Below are 19,644 nucleotides of genomic sequence, written 5' to 3' on the forward strand. Positions count from 1 at the left end.
TCTATATAAATACATAATAATAATATGGTAGGACATTAGACTATGACTATGGTAGGATTCGATTGTGAGCTCTTCTGAGGACAGTCAGCGACATGACTATGTACTCTGTAAAGCAGGGGTCCAAGGCCCACTGCCAGTCCGTGGGCAGTTTGCGGGTAGTCCACGGGTCTAGCCTCTTGCCTTCACCTCTGGCCCGCGGCCGCGCTACTGTTACCTTAGCTGACGGCCGCTTTCTCTCTTATATTCTCCTCTCCTGCATGTTATTTGGATTCACAGCAGCGTGCCCCGTGGCTGCTGTGTGGAGGCAGAAAAGGAGAGCAGCTTCCTGTAGCGGCAATGTGTATCGCCGTTACCAGGGCAACCGCTCTCCTGCTTCCTGCCTCATCACAGCAGCTGTGGGGTACGCTGCTGAGAAGAAAAATAACACGCAGGAGAGGAGAATATAAGAGAGAAAGCGGCCGCCAGCTAAGGTAGCAGCATCGGCGGCCGTGGGGAAGGGGGGGGGGTCAGGGGGGAGGAGGAGCATATACTGGAGCAACAATTCTGGGGAACTATACTACCCATACTGGAGTATTATACTAGCTACACTGGGGCACTATACCACCCATACTGGGGTACTATACTAGCTATACTGGAGCAACTATACTGGGGCACTTTGATACTAGCTATACTGGGGCACTATACTACCCATACTGGGGCACTATACTAGCTATACTGGGGCACTATACTAGCTATAGTGGAGCAATTATACTGGGGAACTTTGATACTAGCTATACTGGGGCACTATACTACCCATACTGGGGAACTATACTAGCCATACTGGGGTAACTATACTAGCTATACTAGGGCAATTAAACTCCCTATACTGGGGCAACTATGCTAGTTATGCCTCCGCACCCGATCCCCCGCCCCCCCACTTAACCCGCTGCGCACAACACTGTCCAACCTCGAACACTCCTCCCCCCGATCCCCAGAGAAATCTTTGGTCGGATAGCGGTCCCGAGCTGAAAAAGGTTGGGGACCACTGCTAAAGTGCTGCAGAAGAGGTTAGTGCTATATAAATACATAATAATAATATGGTATGACGTTAGACTATGACTATGGTAGGGATTAGATTGTGAGTGCCTCTGAGTACAGTCAGTGATATGACTATGTACTCCATGGGAGGACTGGCCAGGGGGGAAAGGGGGAGATTTCCCCCCAGGCTGCCTCTCATTTAATGATTTAGGGCTGGTACAGTGCCTAGTGCTTTCATGTTTTTGTATAAGGCAATGTGAACCACTAGGCTGGCTGAGAGAAATAAACGCCCAATTTCAGAGCAATTAGAGGGCAGGCAAGCTGGTAAATATGCACAGCATGATGCAGAGCAGAAGCTTGCCAGCAGGGTCCATGGGAAAAAAAATCTGTCTAGTCTCTCATCATTGTTAAAATGACTGCATGTGCACAGCTACATACGGTATTGTCTAGGTTGAAAAGTTTTTGACAGTCAACAGACTCCAGAAGGGCTGCTTGCAGGTGAATTCTGATGATAAATTCTGAATGCGACGAAAACCCCAGCCGTTGTCCCTCAAGGGTTCTTACTGCATTTCCCATGTGACTACTGACATATAGCACGTGGAGCACGTGTGTGTTGTCATTTGGGCTTGGGCAGTGGTGAAAACGGGCCTCTAGTTTGTGTTTTCCCTCCAGGCCAAAATGTCCCAGTCCTCCCCTGATGTACTCTGTACAGTGCTGCAGAAGATGTCAGTGCTATATAAATACATAATAATAAGTAGTCTTTCACAGACAGAACAGAGAGATGGCTTACATATGACGTTTAGTGTAATTGGTGGAGAGGTGTCGCTGCCCAGGTCATTTTGCACCTTGCAGTAATAGTAACCGGAGTCACTGCTAGTAATTTCATGGAACATCAGAGACCTCACGGAACCCTCTTTGATCCAGATATTGTTCTTCCACCAGCTGTAATGGACCTCCTCAGGTCTGACCCCCAGAACTTCACATGTCAGCGTGACAGGTTCTCCTTCCTTCACATCAGCATAAGGGCTCACGATGGCTCTGGCAGCTACAACACAGACAAAAGTTAGCAAGTTAATAAGCAGCAGAACACAGAACACAGACACAATGTAGGAGGTTTCTGGTTGCTACAGTAATCAGTACATTGTGTTTTGGGTACCTGTTGGACCTCTTAGGAGTACTTTAGAGACTTCTCTGCCTTGCTGGCTGCTGTGCAAAAACGTAATTTTGCATTTTACAGGTATATCACTATTTGCAGTGAAGCCCTGAACTGACATCATTAGGGGGTCATTTGACTAATAAGCTTATCATTTGTTTTAGGTAGAATTTGAGCTGAATCTGCTAACCCCATTGTGTATTCCCTTAGTGCCTTCACCCCACTGCCCTCTAGATTGTTAAGCTATGTACACATGCTGGTCAGGGGCGTGACTACAGGGGAGCAGCTCCTGCGACTGCAGGTGGGCCCAGAGCTGTCAGGGGGCACCAACTACTACATCACTCCCTCCGATACAGGGGTCCACGCTTCAGATCAGGTGGTTTTGTGGCTACACTTGTTATGGGTGTGAAGATTACCATGCCCACACTTGTTTTATGACCCGTGCAGAATGGGCCCCCAGGCTGTGAGGGTCACCAGGGGGAGGCAAGGGAAGGGGTGTGAGCATTGGGGTACCCTTCAAAGTTTTGCTGGGAGGCCCCATGGTTTTTAGTTACTCCCCTGAAGCTGGTGTGAACTTGACTATGGTGAACGATAGCGACCGCCATGGGCGAAAATCGTGAGTCAGACCAGCGTGGGTACAGCGGCCACACAAGATCGGATGAAGATGGGGCCCTGGGTAGTGATGTGCAGAAATTACGCCCATGCATAATACGCATCGTAATACGCAATTACGCATCATAATCGTAATGTGAAATTTCAGGGGAATAGCGTAATTAATTTCGTAGTTATTTGTTACCATTCGTAATTAAGCTTGAATTTATGCGTAACTTACGTTTAATTTTGTGGGAACTTTGGTGGTGCATAGCAAAGCCCCCATACATGGTATAGCTACCAAAATTGCTACATATGTTAAGGAGAATAGTTGGTACAAGTTACAAAAATAATTGTTCAAAAAGACCTTTTAGTTTTTGATTCGATTTAAAAAATACAACAAATTTTTTTTTTTTTAATTATTTTTCTGGGTGTACAAACCATTTTTATTTTTATTTTTAAAATCGATTTTCTCAAAAATGACAAGGTCTTTTTGAAAAATATCTTTTTTTTTTACTTGTACCCACTATCCTCATTAACATATGTAGCAATTTTGGTAGCAATACGATGTATGGGGACTTTGCAATGCACTGTCAAAATCGGCACGAAATTACGCGTAAATTACACGTAAATTAATTCGTAATTACGAATGATTATACAAAGTCAATTGAATTGCGAATTTGTAATTACGTATAGACGTTATTGCGAAAATGTATGCGTAATTAGGCCTAATCGTAATTAGCAGATTGCGATCATCGCTAGCCCTGGGGGAGTTTGGCAGACATAAAAAGGAACCCTGCAGGGAAATGCTGCTAGTGGGGGTCAGGTCTGTTGGGGGGGAAGGGTCTGCCAGGGGGCCTCCAGGTGAATTTTGCCCCGGGGCCACATTGTAACTACAACTTGATCTGTGTGATGCTGAGATTACACCATACAATTTTCTGTTAGATTCTTCTGTTAGATTTTTCTGTTAGATTTTCTGTTAGATTTTCTGTTAGATTTTCTGTTAGATTTTCTGTTAGATTTTCTGTTAGATTTTTCTGTTAGATTATCTGTTAGAATGCATAATTCGATTATTTTCTGTAGAGACTGGTCATTATCTCTGGTGCATTGTCTTCTGGTCATCTCCTAGTGCTGAGTAGAACAATGCCTAATTGCTCGGCAGATAGATGGTAAGATAGATACATTTCCAACATGTTGAGTTTAGAGAATCTAACAGAAAAATCTAACAGAGAATTGTACGGTGTAATCCCAGCATGAGGTGAGAGGAACTTTCTCCAGACATTATCCTTGATCCATCCCAGTATTAGTACTCTCATAATTATACAAGTGAAGTCTACACACCCAGAATAACAGTGATTTGTGGCTTCCGACCCGTATCTGATTTACAGAAATATGCAACCACTGTAAATATTTATTTATTGTTACATATCGCATCCCCATTTAGCCACAGGCATGAAAGGAAACTTCCACTTGCGTGAAAATAAAGAAACAAAACTATAAATGCCCTTTTATTAAAAATGAAAAAACAAAAAATGAAAAAACAAAACAAAAAAAAACCTCCATGGAAATAATGTTCCCATAAATTGTTTTTAGCAAAAGAGGAAGTGATACAATTTAGTACATTCTACATTTCCTTTTTTTTTTTTTTTTTTTTTGCAGAAAATAAATAGAACGTTTGCAGGACTGTTCTTTAGTCTGCATCCAGATAAAAACTTCTTAAAGAGAATCTGTATTGTTAAAATCGCACAAAAGTAAACATACCAGTGCGTTAGGGGACATCTCCTATTACCCTCTGTCACAATTTCGCCACTCCTCGCCGCATTAAAAGTGGTTAAAAACAGTTTTAAAAAGTTTGTTTATAAACAAACAAAATGGCCACCAAAACAGGAAGTAGGTTGATGTACAGTATGTTCACACATAGAAAATACATTCATACACAAGCAGGCTGTATACAGCCTTCCTTTTGAATCTCAAGAGATCATTTGTGTGTTTCTTTCCCCCTGCAGCTATCTTCCACTGAAGTGTCAGGCTGTTTCTTCCTGCAGAGTGCAGACAGCTCTGCCTGTATGTAATTCCTCAGTATGTGAAAGCCCAGCCAGCTCAGAGGAGGATTTATCCAGCTTGTAAAAGATAAGAGAGAAGCTGCCCTAATCTAAATAATACACAGGCAGTGTGCAGAGAGGGGCCTGGAGGGGGGAGATGCATCACAGAACCACAACACTGAAGAACTTGGCAGCCTTACAGACACAGGCTGACAAGTCTGACAAGAGAGAGATAAGTTGATTTATTACAGAGATGGTGATAGCAGAAAGTGCTGCAGTAAGCCAGAACACATTAGAATAGCTTTTGGAACTTGTAGGATGATAAAAAATAGGATGCAATTTTTGTTACGGAGTCTCTTTAATTTAGGTTTTATGTAAAAGACCCAGTTTTTTGTTTGTTCTTTGTTTTTGTTTTTTACTTTATTGGCCCTACCATCAGTTACATTTCACCCTTAAAGAGGAACTTTGGTGAAAAGGGGAAAAATAAATCAATACATTGCAAAGTGAAAAGTTAAAAAATATAAGTGAGATCAAGAAATGGGATCCGTTGAAAAGGGCACCTGAGCTGCCAGTATGAAAAGGGCGCCTCCATAGACATCAATGTTATTACTGCAAATATGGGCTACAGGGTGGTAAAAAAAAGGGCGCCCGAGTTTTGATATAGGCTAAAAGAGGGCGCCCCTTGGTAGCCCATATTTTATTTGGCTACTTTCGGCTACAGTAGGGCACCCCTTTCTAGCCCATATTTTTTTCGGGCTACAAGGTTTTCGGCTACAGTAGGGTGGCCCTTTGTAGCCCATATTTTTATTTCCGGCTACAAGGTTTTTGGCTACAAGGTTTTTGATTCAGCTACAAAAGGGCACCCATTTATAGCCGAGATTTTTGATTCGGGGTTCAGGGGGGGGGGGGTAGGATTAGGCATCACAAGCGGGGGGCAGTCTTAGGGTTAGGCACCACTAAGGGGGTTTAGGGCTAGGCACCACCAGGGGGGACATAGAGTTAGGCACCACCTGGGGGGGTCTTCGGGTTAGGCACCACTTGGGGGGTCTTAGGGTTAGGCACCACCTGGGGGGTCTTAGGATTAGGCACCACCTGGGGGGTCTTAGGGTTAGGCACCACCTGGGGGGTCTTAGGGTTGCTGATGAGAATTCAGCTGGCTTACTAAGATATGATAGCGACTATGGTGAGACCGTTTTATTTTTCTATTCTGTTGCACCCATGACAAGTTTAACACGGACTTAGACGGCAGTACAACATACAGCTCCATGAAGTTTATGTCATCTTATGCCTGCTAACTGGAGATACTTGATACGCGGACCATGTGTTATAGTAGAATCTGCAGTGTGGCTCTAAATCAATTAAAGGAGAAGGTGATCTATTACATATGAAGGAATTATTTTGGGATATATCTTTTCTCCTCATTATCGCATCCAATTATTTGCAGTTTGGATAGTACATGGACTGTGTCTGCAGGCCTCAAGTAGGTTGTTTAGGCGATTTAATTATCCCCGCCCCTACTTACAGTATATTGCAGTGCGCATTGCGGGACTTTTACTTGGCTCACCTTATTAAGGGCGTTTTATATTAGATGGTTTTGTATATGCGTAATAAAAGTTATTTTTTATGGCATGAGCTCATGTTGTGGTTATGATATTTCAAAGATATATACCTGAATCACATCCCAATAGTGTTAGTGTACTCACCAGTCACCACCAGGGAAGTCTTAGGGTTAGGCACCACCAGAGGAGTCTTAGAGTTAGGCATCACCAGAGGAGTCTTAGGAATAGGCACCACCAGCGGGGTCTTAGGGTTATGCACCACCTGGGGGGTCTTAGGGTTAGGCACCACCTGACCTTGGGGGGGGGGGGGTCTTAGGGTTAGGCACCACCTGGGTGGTCTTAGAGTTGGGCACCACCAGGGCAGTCTTGGGGTTAGGCACCACCAGGGGAGTCTTAGGCTTAGGCACCACCTGGGGGATCTTAGGGTTAGGCACCACCTGGGGGGGTCTTAGGGTTAGGCACCACCTAGGGGGTCTTAGGGTTAGGCACCACCTAGGGGGTCTTAGGGTTAGGCACCACCTGGGGGGTTAGGGCTATGGGAGGGTTTTGTGTGAGAGTAGGGAGAAGTTCATAGCAATCACCAGGGGCTGTCTTCGGGTCAGGCACCACCAGGGAGAGGTTAGGGTTAAGTACCACCAGGGGGGGTTAGGGTTAGGCATAGTGATGGGCGAACACCTGGATGTTCGGGTTCGGGAAAGTTCGCCGAACATGGCCGAGATGTTCGGCATGTTCGGGCTGAACCCCGAACTTTCCGAACATCCAGCTTTTGGGGGCCATATGGGGTCGCAGGCATAAGGGGGGAGCATGCCCCGATCGCGGGGGGGGGGGGGGTCGGAAATTCCCCCCACCCCCTCCGCTAGCGCTCCCCCCTCTGCCCGCTTCCCCATACAAAAGTTTAAGCAAAGTACCTGTAGTGGATGGCCTGGCAGTGGGCGGCACTGTGGAGTGAGGAGGAGGAGTCCGGAGAGTGACGAGTTGAGGGAGGCCGGGCAGCGGGCGGTTCAGCGGAAGTACCCTTGTGGTACTTCCGCCCTTTCTCTGACCTCACGCCCGCTGCCCGGCCTCCCTCAACTCGTCACTCTCCGGACTCCTCCTCCTCACTCCACAGTGCCGCCCACTGCCAGGCCATCTACTACAGGTACTTTGCTTAAACTTTTGTATGGGGAAGCGGGCAGAGGGGGGAGCGCTAGCGGAGGGGGTGGGGGGAATTTCCGACCCCCCCCCCGCGATCGGGGCATGCTCCCCCCTTATGCCTGCGACCCCATAGGGGGGCAGTATTCGGCCGAACAGGGGCCCTGTTCGGCCCTGTTCGGCGGCCATTAGAAGTTCGGGGCGAACCCGAACTTAAAAGGCCGAACACCATCAGGTGTTCGGCCGAACGCGAACATCACCCGAACAGGGTGATGTTCTGCAGAACCCGAACAGTGGCGAACACTGTTCGCCCAACACTAGTTAGGCACCATCAGGGGAGAGTTCTGTGTGAGACTAGGGAGATGTTAGGTCATAGTAATCACTTTTCTCAGCTCTAGAGCTCTAGAGCCCTTTTATAGCCCAACAAATTTTGCCTATAACAGCATCCTTTTTATAAACTAAAACTAGCTTTTTTGGCTATACCAGGATGGATCCCTATGTAGCCGCATTTGGCATATATGAGCTACACCAGGCACCCTTTGCAGCTGAATTTGGCATATATGGGCTACACCAGGCACCCTTTGTAGCCGAATTTGGCATATATGGGCTACACCAGGCGCCCTTTTTACCAGGCGCCCTTTTCAAATAGACGCCAAGAAATGATTGATATTCGCCATGTCATTTGTTCATATTGTTTGATCCACAATCAGCCTGCATGTCATCATCTTTACTACTGGCATGAAGAAAACCAGACAGCACTAACTGCCATTATCTGTATCCACACCCCCTAACAAGCTAAAAAGTATTTTTTTTAATACCTATAGATATGCACAGAGGGAGATACTGGTTGCTTGGCAGTTGGAAACAGCTGTTATTTCCCACAATGCAACTGTTAGGACCTAGGTTTTCACACCACACTATGGGAGTATAGGAGGGGTTTAACTATGTCTGGGATACAGTTCAATCCTTGGTCACAGTTCCTCTTTAAGGTAAAGCTAACTCCAAATCCCACATCATCATACATTGCGGACCAATGGTAAATTGGCAGAAGGGTCAGAATTACTCACAGAAAACGATGAGCCTCGCAATATCCGAGGATGTTTTTCCAATAGCGTTCTCGGCTTCACATTGGTATTCTCCATGGTCTTCTTTGGAAATGCTATGAAAACTCAGAAAAGGCTGGCTGGCAATCTGGTTACCATCCTTGTACCAAGTGTACCTGGAGATGGCCGGGTTACTGCCATTAGTCTGGCAGCTCAGAGTCACGGAATCCCCCTGTTTAATATTTTTCCTGGAAGGTTGGATGAGAACGCTCACTAGTTTAGGAGAATCTGATGGGAGAGACGGAAGAGAGATTAGATTAGTATTCTGCTCCATAAAATAAAAATACATTCAAAGGGTACATGAAGTGACAGGTAGCATGATGAGATAAACATGTAAGTAAAGTCCCAATCCTACATAGAACTAACCTGTGTTCCTTTTTTCCTGTTTTCATAACTGTAAGGGTTACGAATCCAAAGCTGTAAATTACAATTTTAACTGGCTAGACTGTAGCACAGCTGTCAATGATAAGTAATTAGTGGTTGTAAAACTCCTGAGTGACTGGCAAAAACACATTTGAGTGCAGGTAATGGATACAAAGTTGAATAGTTGAAGATTTGCCTGTATGGGAGATAGATTTTAACCTTCAAAACAAAAGAAGCCTATGATGTTCCAGGAAAGTTCTGTTTAGGATTAGAACCATAGATAGAAATGTTTATCTAATCAGTATAGATTCACTTCAGGTGTGCATTAAAGTGAACCTGAACAGAGTAAAATATTTTAAAATAAATACATGATGTACTGTACCTGCAAATACCGGTAAATATTACATACTTACCTTGCTGTCAGTTCCTCTCAGAAGCTCACCATTATCTTCTAACAACAATTCCTTCAGTTCCGGCAAGATTTTGTTAGAACTAAAATATATCAGTTGCTGTCAGTTCTAACTGAAAAGACAACTGATGAGCAAGGTAGTGTCCATTTCTCTCTATTGCTCAAGTGGGCAATATTACAGTTTAACAGTGTGCTGACCAGAAAGCTGTATGGCGTAATGGCCAAAATGGAGGACAGAATCATTTTTTTAAAAGCAGTTCCCATTGACTTTAAATAGGTTCCCCAGTCCATTAATTAGCCCCTCGTTGATCACCTCTATAGCACAGCTTTTGTCCCTTCAATTCCAGTGAAGTTAGAAATCCAGGCCAGAGTCTCCTCCCATAAAGCACTGAATAACCTAGGCCACGTCCCTCATTCACAGAGCTTTGAGCATGGAAGGGTGATTGGCAATCCTGGCTATGGCATTTTTACATAGGGTTTTCTCTATGGGAAAGTAATTGACCATTGAGCCCATGCCCCACCCACAGTGCTCTGCCTATGGAAGGAAGTGGGGGAGGGAGATTGGCCTGGCTATGCTATCATAGTCCAAAGCAGTGCTGTGGGGGACCTCTACTACAAAATTTCCCTTCCTCCAATACAGAGGACAGGAAGAATTCCATTGATCACAGTGGACAAACAGGAAGCAGGAGAGGAGAAAGAGATTAATGAGTAGACTACACGGGAGGTAAGTACGGTATGTCATGTGTATATTTATTTTAACTTTTAATGTTCAGTTCAGGTTTGCTTTAAGGCTTGATTCACACTATAAAGTGTACTTGCATACATGTTTTTCAACTTATATCATGTGGGCTCATAGGTGTTAAAATGAGGGCAACCTCTAAAGTAAACAAAGACAGTGCGGAACTGCGGATGGAAAAACCTGTTAGATTTGAACGAGAACTTCAGTTTTTGTGTCATTCCAAACATTTGTTTTGAAGCACATGCACTGTTTGAATAAACATTTGTTGCCAATGATTCTCAGGTTACTGTGGGAGAAGGATCAGATCAGACTAGCGTACCAGCAAAGGGGTGGACAATGTGAAGTCAGACAGTGGTCAGACAATGTAGACCAAAGTCAGGGCATGCAGCAGCACTCAAACAAAACGGTGAAAAAGCTGAGGTGGGATCAGGCAAAGTACACTCCAGACAGCCTGATCCCACCAAGCCAAGGTCAGTAAATGGAAAAGCAATGAGCAGTAGTCATGAGATACATTCAAGTTAATGAGATGAAGCTAGGGCAACAGGACACACACTGATGTTGTATAATCTTACATCTAGGCTGGAGGTCTGGCTTACACGTGGAGACACTGCATGAAAGGGCACCAGCAATGCCCATTCCTCTGGCTAGGGCAGCAGGCCCATCATGGACATGTGGAAGAATGGTGGATCAGGGAACCTAGTATTATTACAGATCTGGTGGTAAATCTGTGTGGTAAGGTAGGTTTGCGCCAAGGTTTTAGAGTCTCTCTTGGCATAGGAGTGTGCAGGGACGTAGCAGCAATAGCCATATGGGGCCTTGGGGCAGAGGGGGCCCAATGGTATTGACGTATTAACTTAACTTTCTTGTTTTCATTTACCCTTTGACATTGTCTCAGTGCCCATAGACTATATGCAGTGTAGATTGTAGATTAGCTCATATCCATAGGGTAGGGGCAGGTGGCATTGCTCAAGAGCACCTACATCTGATGGCCACATTAAAGTTTAGCTATGGGCCCTAATAATAGTAGAACATTAGTAATTATGAAAAAATGCTTAGGGTACAACATCATCATCATACCAGGTGAGGCCAATTTTTCATGTTTAAGTTTGGCGTTTGTAATACATCATGGTTTTGCTCCATCAAAGTCAGAACGTTTCGAACTTACAGGTAACATTGAGTGTAATCTCTTTAACTGCTATCTTGTCCCTTACAGACACCGCACAGAGGATCTTCTTCTCGTTTTCCATCCAAGTGAAACTGGTGGTGAGGTTCTGCGTCATGAGAACTCCGTTGGTCTCCAACTGAACGTTCATAGATGTAAATGACCTCTCGGCGACATAGTTCTGCCAGTTTAGTGACACAGAACCGTCTGGGCAAAAGTATGGAGATGAGCATTGAAAGGTTACTGAAGCACCTTCGGTTATTTGAGGTGGAACATTGACCTCTGGTGGAAGAATTTCATCTGCAGAGACAAAGTGATATTATGAGGAAACTTGAGTGCAGTGGTCCTCAAACTAAGGCCCGTGGGCCGAATGTGGCCCCCGAGGCTTTTTCACTGGCCCCCCCAAACTAAAATTTATAACTTATAGATGTGGCCCACTGCACCCTTAAATAACGGCGGCCCACATATAGAATAGCAGTGCTGGCACCACCCATCCACATACTTTAGAAGCCAGTGAGCAGTCATTCACTGCCTTCCAATTCAATTTTGCATCAGGTGACAATGCTGTCCAACTGGACGGCAGGGTGTCACCTGGGTATGCTTCACTGGTGCACAAAGACGTTCTTTGGGGTGCCTCATGACTGAATGGCTGCTGCTGGGGGCTCTGCTCTGTGCATCACTAGGGGGAATCAATTCCTAGATTCAGTGTAATGTTTTTAAACATCATTTTATGTATGTTCCGGCCCCCCGGCAGTCTGAAGTAGAGTTGAGCCGAAATTTTCGTAATTTCGCATTACTATAATTACGCATGCGAAATTTGCGATTACGATGCGAAATTACGGTAGCGTAATTGCCATTAAAATCGTAATTGAAAATACCGTAAGCGTAATTTTCAACGCGTAATTTCGCGTTTCGTTCATGCCGTAATTTCGCATTAAACGCTACCGTAATTTCGTGTTAAACCGCAACGCTCCGTATAATATAAAAAAGCCGCCGACTTTAAGGGTTAATAGCAAAGCCCCCTTAAATGCTAAGAGCCTCAAATTTGGAGAAAATATTAAGGAGATCAGGAGGAATAAGAGGAACATTTTTTTTTTCAAAAAGACCTTATAGTTTTTGAGAAAATCGATGTTAAAGTTTCAAAGTAAAAATGTATACATTTAAAAACCCGCCGACTTTACCGGTTAATAGCAAAGCCTGCTTAAAGTTTAGGAACACCAAATTCCTAGGGTATATTAAGGGGATCAGTGGGAATAAGAGCAAACATTTTTTTTCAAAAAGACCTTATAGTTTTTGAGAAAATCGATTTTTAAGTTTCAAGGGCAAAAATGTCTTTTAAATGCGTAAAATGTCAGGTTTTTTTGCACAGATAACAATAGTGTATTATTTTTATAGATTCCCCCAAGTGGGAAGAGTTTTACTTACTTTGTTCTGAGTGTGGGAAATATAAAAAAAAACGACGTGGGGTCCCCCCTCCCAGACCCCTTTAACCCCTTGTCCCCCATGCAGGCTGGGATAGCCAGAATGCGGAGCACCGGCCGCGTGGGACTCCGCACCCTGACTATACCAGCCCGCATGGTCCATGGATTGGGGGGTCTCGGAAGGGGAGGGGCAGCCAAGCTTTCCCCTCCCCCTCCGAGCCCTTGTCCAATCCAAGGACAAGGGGCTCTTCTCCACCTGGTGGGTCCCCCAGATGCCCACCCCCCCTCCCAGGAGAAATGAGTATAGAGGTACTTGTACCCCTTACCCATTTCTTTTAAGAGTTAAAAGTAAATAAACACACAAACACTTAGAAAAAGTATTTTAATTGAACAAAAAACATAACCACGAAAAAAGTCCTTTAATATTCTTAATTAACCATTAATACTTACCTGTCCCTTTAAATAAATGATCCCTCGCAATATCCTCGGAAATGTAATGTTACATTGTAACTGCGCCGCACCCGACGCCACTCGCCGCTCAGCCGCCGCATACGCGTCCATGCTGCACGGACCCGACAGAGCTCTGAGCTATATAGCTCAGAGCTCTCTAAGCATCTTTGTATTTGGGCTCCAAGGAGCCCCATTGGTCCTTAGCAGACCTATGGGGTTCCTTCTGATTTGAAGGAACCCCATTGGTCTGCTAAGGACCAATGGGGCTCCTTGGAGCCCAAATTCAAAGATGCTTAGAGAGCTCTGAGCTATATAGCTCAGAGCTCTGTCGGGTCCGGACTCCGTGCAGGACGCTAAGTCCCCGCCGGCTCCGCTGCCCTCCCTGCCTCTCCCACATGTCACCCACATGTGGGCGAGGTGGACAGCGGGGGCCAGCGGGGACTTAGCGTCCTGCATGGACGCGTATGCGGCGGCTGAGCGGCGAGTGACGTCGGGTGCGGCGTAGTTACAATGTAACAAAGTTGTTACATTGTAATAACTTTGTTACATTGTAACTGATAGAACATTTCCGAGGATATTGCGAGGGATCATTTATTTAAAGGGACAGGTAAGTATTATTGGTTAATTAAGAATATTAAAGGACTTTTTACGTGGTTATGTTTTTTGTTCAATTAAAATACTTTTTCTAAGTGTTTGTGTGTTTATTCACTTTTAACTCTTAAAGGAAATGGGTAAGGGGTACAAGTACCTCTATACTCATTTCTCCTGGGAGGGGGGGTGGGCATCTGGGGGACCCCTTTTTAAAGGGGACTCCCAGATTCCACCATGAACCCCCCCCCCCCCAGGAAATCGCGGCCTCCACCTCCACCGCCCATCGGAGGTGGAGAAGAGCCCCTTGTCCTTGGATTCGACAAGGGCTCGGAGGGGGAGGGGAAAGCTTGGCTGCCCCTACCCTTCCGAGACCCCCCAATCCATGGACCATGCGGGCTGGTATAGTCAGGGTGCGGAGCCCCACGCGGCCGGTGCTCCGCACACTGGCTATCCCAGGGACAAGGGGTTAAAGAGGTCTGGGAGGGGGGACCACACGTCGTTTTTTTTTTATATTTCCCACACTCAGAACGAAGTAAGTAAAACTCTTCCCACTTGGGGGAATTTATGAAAATAATACACTATTGTTACCTGTGCAAAAAAAACTGACATTTTCCGCATTTAAAAGACATTTTTGCCCTTGAAACTTAAAAATCGATTTTCTCAAAAACTATAAGGTCTTTTTGAAAAAAAAAAATTCCTCTTATTCCCACTGATCCCCTTAATATACCCTAGGAATTTGGTGTTCCTAAACTTTAAGCAGGCTTTGCTATTAACCGTTAAAGTCGGAGGGTTTTTAACTGTATACATTTTTACTTTGAAACTTTAACATCGATTTTCTCAAAAACTATAAGGTCTTTTTGAAAAAAATGTTTTCCTCTTATTCCTCCTGATCTCCTTAATATATTCTCCAAATTTGAGGCTCTTAGCATTTAAGGGGGCTTTGCTATTAACCCTTAAAGTCGGTGGCTACCTAACATTGATCCATGCGTCAACTTTTCCGCTTGGGAGCATGGCCATACGCATTAATTTCGTAATACCTACAGTAATGCGAATAGTACGTGAAAAATTGCGCTTACGCGAAATTTCGCGAAATCCTTCTTCATTACGATTATGTACTTACGGCCATAATCGTAATTACACTAATTACGCGAAATTTCGCGAAATCGTAATTACGTCATTACGCTCATCTCTAGTCTGAAGTATGTTGACCCGGCCCTTGACCAAAAATGTTTGGGGACCTCTGCTTTAGTGTCTCAACTCGGGTCAGTGAACCTTTTAGGTTGAGACTGTTGACTTTATCTGATTCTAACCCATAATGCTGCATTCTTATCTTGACCATCTTTCTTGTGAAATTCTAGGACTTAAAGTCAATGGGAATCGCTGTATAAAAAAAAAAAGAAGCATATATTGCTGAAGCAGATAGAGTTTTCCGGATCCTCTCCTGTTCCCCTCTGTCAATTGCTGGCTCCCCGGTTTGAATCCCCCACCTCAGGGGACTTCGGAAGTCTTCTGGAGCCCAAGTTCTCCTGAAGGCAGGCAGCTCCATACTGCGCATGCGCGAGTGCCTGAAAGAGGGCGCTACTGAAGACTTTTGAGGTCCCCCACGGCGGGAAATTAGAGCAGTATTTGACCAAATTGGTTGAAAACTGCTACCTTGGAGCCAGCGCTGGAATGGGGGCCGAGAGAGGAGCAGGAAGGCTCTATAGGACCCAGAGCCTTCCCACTCCTTAAAGAGAACCCGAGGTGGGTTTAAAGAATATTATCTGCATACAGAGGCTGGATCTGCCTATACAGCCCAGCCTCTGTTGCTATCCCAAACCCCCCTAAGGTCCCCCTGCACTCTGCAATCCCTCATAAATCACAGCCACGCTGCTGACAAACAGCTTGTCAGAGCTGGCTGTGTTTATCTCTATAGTGTCAGTCTGCTGCTCTCCCCGCCTCCTGCAGAACTCCAGTCCCCGCCTGCATCCCTTCCCTCCCTGCTGATTGGAGGGAAGGGAAGGGGGCAGGGACCGGAGCTATGCAGGAGGCGGGGGAGCAGCTGAGACTGACACTACAGATGTAAACACAGCCTCACAGCATGGCTGTGATTTATGAGGGATTGCTGAGTGCAGGGGGACCTTAGGGGGGTTTGGGATAGCAACAGAGGCTGGGCTGTATAGGCCGATCCAGCCTCTGTATGCAGATAACATTCTTAAAACACACCTCGGGTTCTCTTTAAGAAAATATCTGCTTCATTTTTTTTCAAAGCAGTTCCCATTGACTTTAAATAGGTCACCCAGTCCATTAATTAGCCCCTCATTGATCACCTCTATAGCACAGCTTTTGTCCCTTCAATTCCAGTGAAGTTAGAAATCCAGGCCAGAGTCTCCTCCCATAAAGCACTGAATAACCTAGGCCACGTCCCTCATTCACAGAGCTTTGAGCATGGAAGGGTGATTGGCAATCCTGGCTATGGCCTTTTTACATAGGGTTTTCTCTATGGGAAAGTAATTGACCCGTGAGCCCATGCCCCACCCACAGTGCTCTGCCTATGGAAGGAAGTGGGGGAGGGGGATTGGCCTGGCTATGCTATCATAGTCCAAAGCAGTGCTGTGGGGGACCTCCACTACTAAACTTCCCTTCCTCCAATACAGAGGACAATCCCCCAGATTAGGTGCTTTTGTGGCTGCACTTGTTATGGGTGAGATGATCATGATGGACACACTTGTTTTATGACCCTTGTGAGATGGGCCCCCAGGCTGTCAAGGTCACCAAGGGGAGACAAGGGAAGGGGTTATAAACATTGGGGGCCTTATAAAGGTTTTGCTGGGGGAGGAGGCATGAATTGTAATTATACCACTGTATGGTAATATTTCTTCACTAGGCTCTACAGCAAAAGAGAAGAAATTCCAAAGGGTACCTCTCTATAACTCCTCCAGTGGCATCATAATTAGAGACGCTGCTGGAGGAGCCATAGAGAAGGGAAGGTGTGTAAACTCTCTATCATGCTCTGCTCACAACTCTGTCATTACTGTGGCTGGGGGTGGGGGGTCATGCTGCACTTTCACAGCTCTGCTCCAAGACCCTGGCACCTCTTCAACCTCTGCCTCGGTCCAGCCCTGGCTATTAGGGATGGTCCGAAATGCAGATTTCCTATAACACGGAAATTCTGATTTCCGCAAATGCCGATTTCTGTTACTCTGGCACACTGACGATAATGCGATTTCTGAATTCTGAAAACATACTTTTTACGGACATCTGCAAAATATGGATACCACTAAAAAATAATACTTTATATCCTAGGTTCTCAACGTGGGGTACGCGTACCCCAGGGTATACTTCAAAATTGTTTAGAACCAATTATCATGTATTACAATTAAATACAGTGGGTTGCAAAAGTATTCGTCCCCCTTGAAGTTTTCCACATTTTGTCATATTACTGTCACAAACATGAATCAGTTTTATTGGAATTCCACATGAAAGACCAACACAAAGTGGTGTACATGTGAGAAGTGGAACGGAAATCATACATGATTCCAAACATTTTTTACAAATAAATAACTGCAAAGTGGTGTGTGCATAATTATTCGGCCCCCTTTGATCTTAGTGCAGTCAGTTGCCTATAGACATTGCCTGATGAGTGCTAATGACTAAATAGAGTGCACCTGTGTGTAATCTAATGTCAGTACAAATACAGCTGCTCTGTGACGGCCTCAGAGGTTGTCTAAGAGAATATTGGGAGCAACAACATAGTGAAGTCCAAAGAACACACTAGACAGGTCAGGGATCAAGTTATTGAGAAATGTAAAGCAGGATTAGGCTACAAAAAGATTTCCAAAGCCTTGAACATCCCATGGAGCACTGTTCAAGCGATCATTCAGAAATGGAAGGAGTATGGCACAACTGTAAACCTACAAAGACAAGGCCATCCACCTAAACTCACAGGCCGAACACGGAGAGCGATGATCAGAAATGCAGTCAAGAGGCCCATGGTGACTCTGGACGAGCTGCTGAGATCTACAGCTCAGGTGGGGGAATCTGTCCATAGGACAACTATTAGTCATGCACTGTACAAAGTTGGCCTTTATGGAAGAGTGGCAAGAAGAAAGGCATTGTTAACAGAAAGCATAAGAAGTCCTGTTTGCAGTTTGCCACAAGCCATATGGGGGACACAGCAACCATGTGGAAGAAGGTGCTCTGGTCAGATGAGACCAAAATGGAACTTTTTGGACAAAATGCAAATGTGTGGCGGAAAACTAACACTGCACATCACTCTGAACACACCATCCCCACTGTCAAATATGGTGGTGGCAGCATCATGCTCGGGGGGTGCATCTCTTCAGCAGGGACAGGGAAGCTGGTCAGAGTTGATGGGAAGATGGATGGAGCCAAATACAGGGCAAACTTGGAAGAAAACCTCTTGGATTCTGCAAAAGACTTGAGACTGGGGCAGAGGTTCACCTTCCAGCAGGACAATGACCCTAAACATAAAGCCAGGACAACAATGGACTGGTATAAAACAAAACATATCTATGTGTTAGAATGGCCCAGTCAAAGTCCAGATCTAAATCCAATCGAGAATCTGTGTCAAGATCTGAAAACTGCTGTTCACAAACGCTGTCCATCTAATCTGACTGAGCTGGAGCTGTTTTGCAAAGAAGAATGGGCAAGGATTTCAGTCACTAGATGTGCAAAGCTGGTAGAGACATACCCTAAGGGCCCGTTCACACTGCACGCGTTTCCAGCCGCGTTTTGGAAACGCGTGCAGGTGGCCAAAACGCACGACATCAGACATTGCATAGAGTGCAATGTCTGATGTTCACACAGCATGCGTTCCGGACCTGTGCGGTCCGGGAACGCATGCTGCACGCAGATTTTACAAAAACGCGCGGCTGTCCCATTCACTTTTCAGTGATGGGATCAGCCACGCAACGCATACGAACGCGGACATGCGTGCGTTCGTACGCGTTGCGGTCCGCATGCGTTGCGGTCCGCATTTTGTAGTCTGAACGGGCCCTAAAAGACTGGCAGCTGTAATTGCAGCAAAAGGTGGTTCTACAAAGTATTGACTCAGGGGGTCGAATAATTACGCACACCCCACTTTGCAGTTATTTATTTGTAAAAAATGTTTGCAATCATGTATGATTTTCGTTTCACTTCTCACGTGTACACCACTTTGTATTGGTCTTTCACGTGGAATTCCAATAACATTGATTCATGTTTGTGGCAGTAATGTGACAAAATGTGAAAAAACTTCAAGGGGGCCGAATACTTTTGCAACCCACTGTATATATTTGTCAAGGGGTACTTGTGATAATGTTTACTATGCTGGGGGAACTTGGTGAGTACAGGGTTTTAAAAGGGGTACATGCCAATAAAATGTTGAGAAACACTGCTTTATATTACAATATACTTGTGAACAGTTAATTGGCTAAATACTAACTCAGAAGCAGGGGCGTAGCAATAGGGGGTGCAGAGGTAGCGACCGCATCGGGGCCCTTGGGCCAGAGGGGCCCCGAAGGGCCCTCCCTCAACTACACTATTAGCTCTCTATTGGTCCTGTGCTCATAAATCACTTCTATAGGTACTTTGAATAGTGGTTATCATTAACAAACTGTTCCCCATCCCCTTCTTGCACCTCTGACACTGTAGTTGCCATTGGCAGGTTTTGGTGTGCCGTATCAATAGTTATGTATAGAGTGCTTGGGGGGCCCCATTGTAAAACTTGCATCGGGGCCCACAGCTCCTTAGCTACGCCACTGCTCAGAAGCATTCAACCAATCAGAGAATGCAGAATTTTTACAACAAAAATCGGGTTGCCGCAGTAATTAGAGGCCAATCAAAAGACTCGGATACTACCAAGTATTTTCAAGTCTTCTGATTGGCCTAAAATTTCCAAAGTTTTTCCGATTTTTTGGGTGGTAAATCTCC

General features: G+C 45.3%; 1 protein-coding gene across 3 annotated transcripts in view; it reads right to left on the reverse strand.

Moving 5' to 3' along the window:
• SIGLEC1 (sialic acid binding Ig like lectin 1) overlaps nucleotides 1-19,644 on the reverse strand; it is a 94,874-nt gene that overhangs the window by 52,051 nt on the left and 23,179 nt on the right. For all 3 annotated transcript variants that reach the window (XM_068274511.1, XM_068274517.1, XM_068274502.1), the window contains exons 4-6: nucleotides 11,273-11,569; nucleotides 8,561-8,824; nucleotides 1,808-2,062 (exon numbers count right to left, since the gene is read on the reverse strand). In XM_068274511.1, coding sequence (XP_068130612.1) covers nucleotides 1,808-2,062; nucleotides 8,561-8,824; nucleotides 11,273-11,569 — 816 coding nt within the window. The remainder of the gene's footprint in view (nucleotides 1-1,807; nucleotides 2,063-8,560; nucleotides 8,825-11,272; nucleotides 11,570-19,644) is intronic.

The sequence above is a fragment of the Hyperolius riggenbachi genome, chromosome 1 (genome assembly GCF_040937935.1).
Source record: "Hyperolius riggenbachi isolate aHypRig1 chromosome 1, aHypRig1.pri, whole genome shotgun sequence".
NCBI lineage: Eukaryota > Metazoa > Chordata > Amphibia > Anura > Hyperoliidae > Hyperolius > Hyperolius riggenbachi.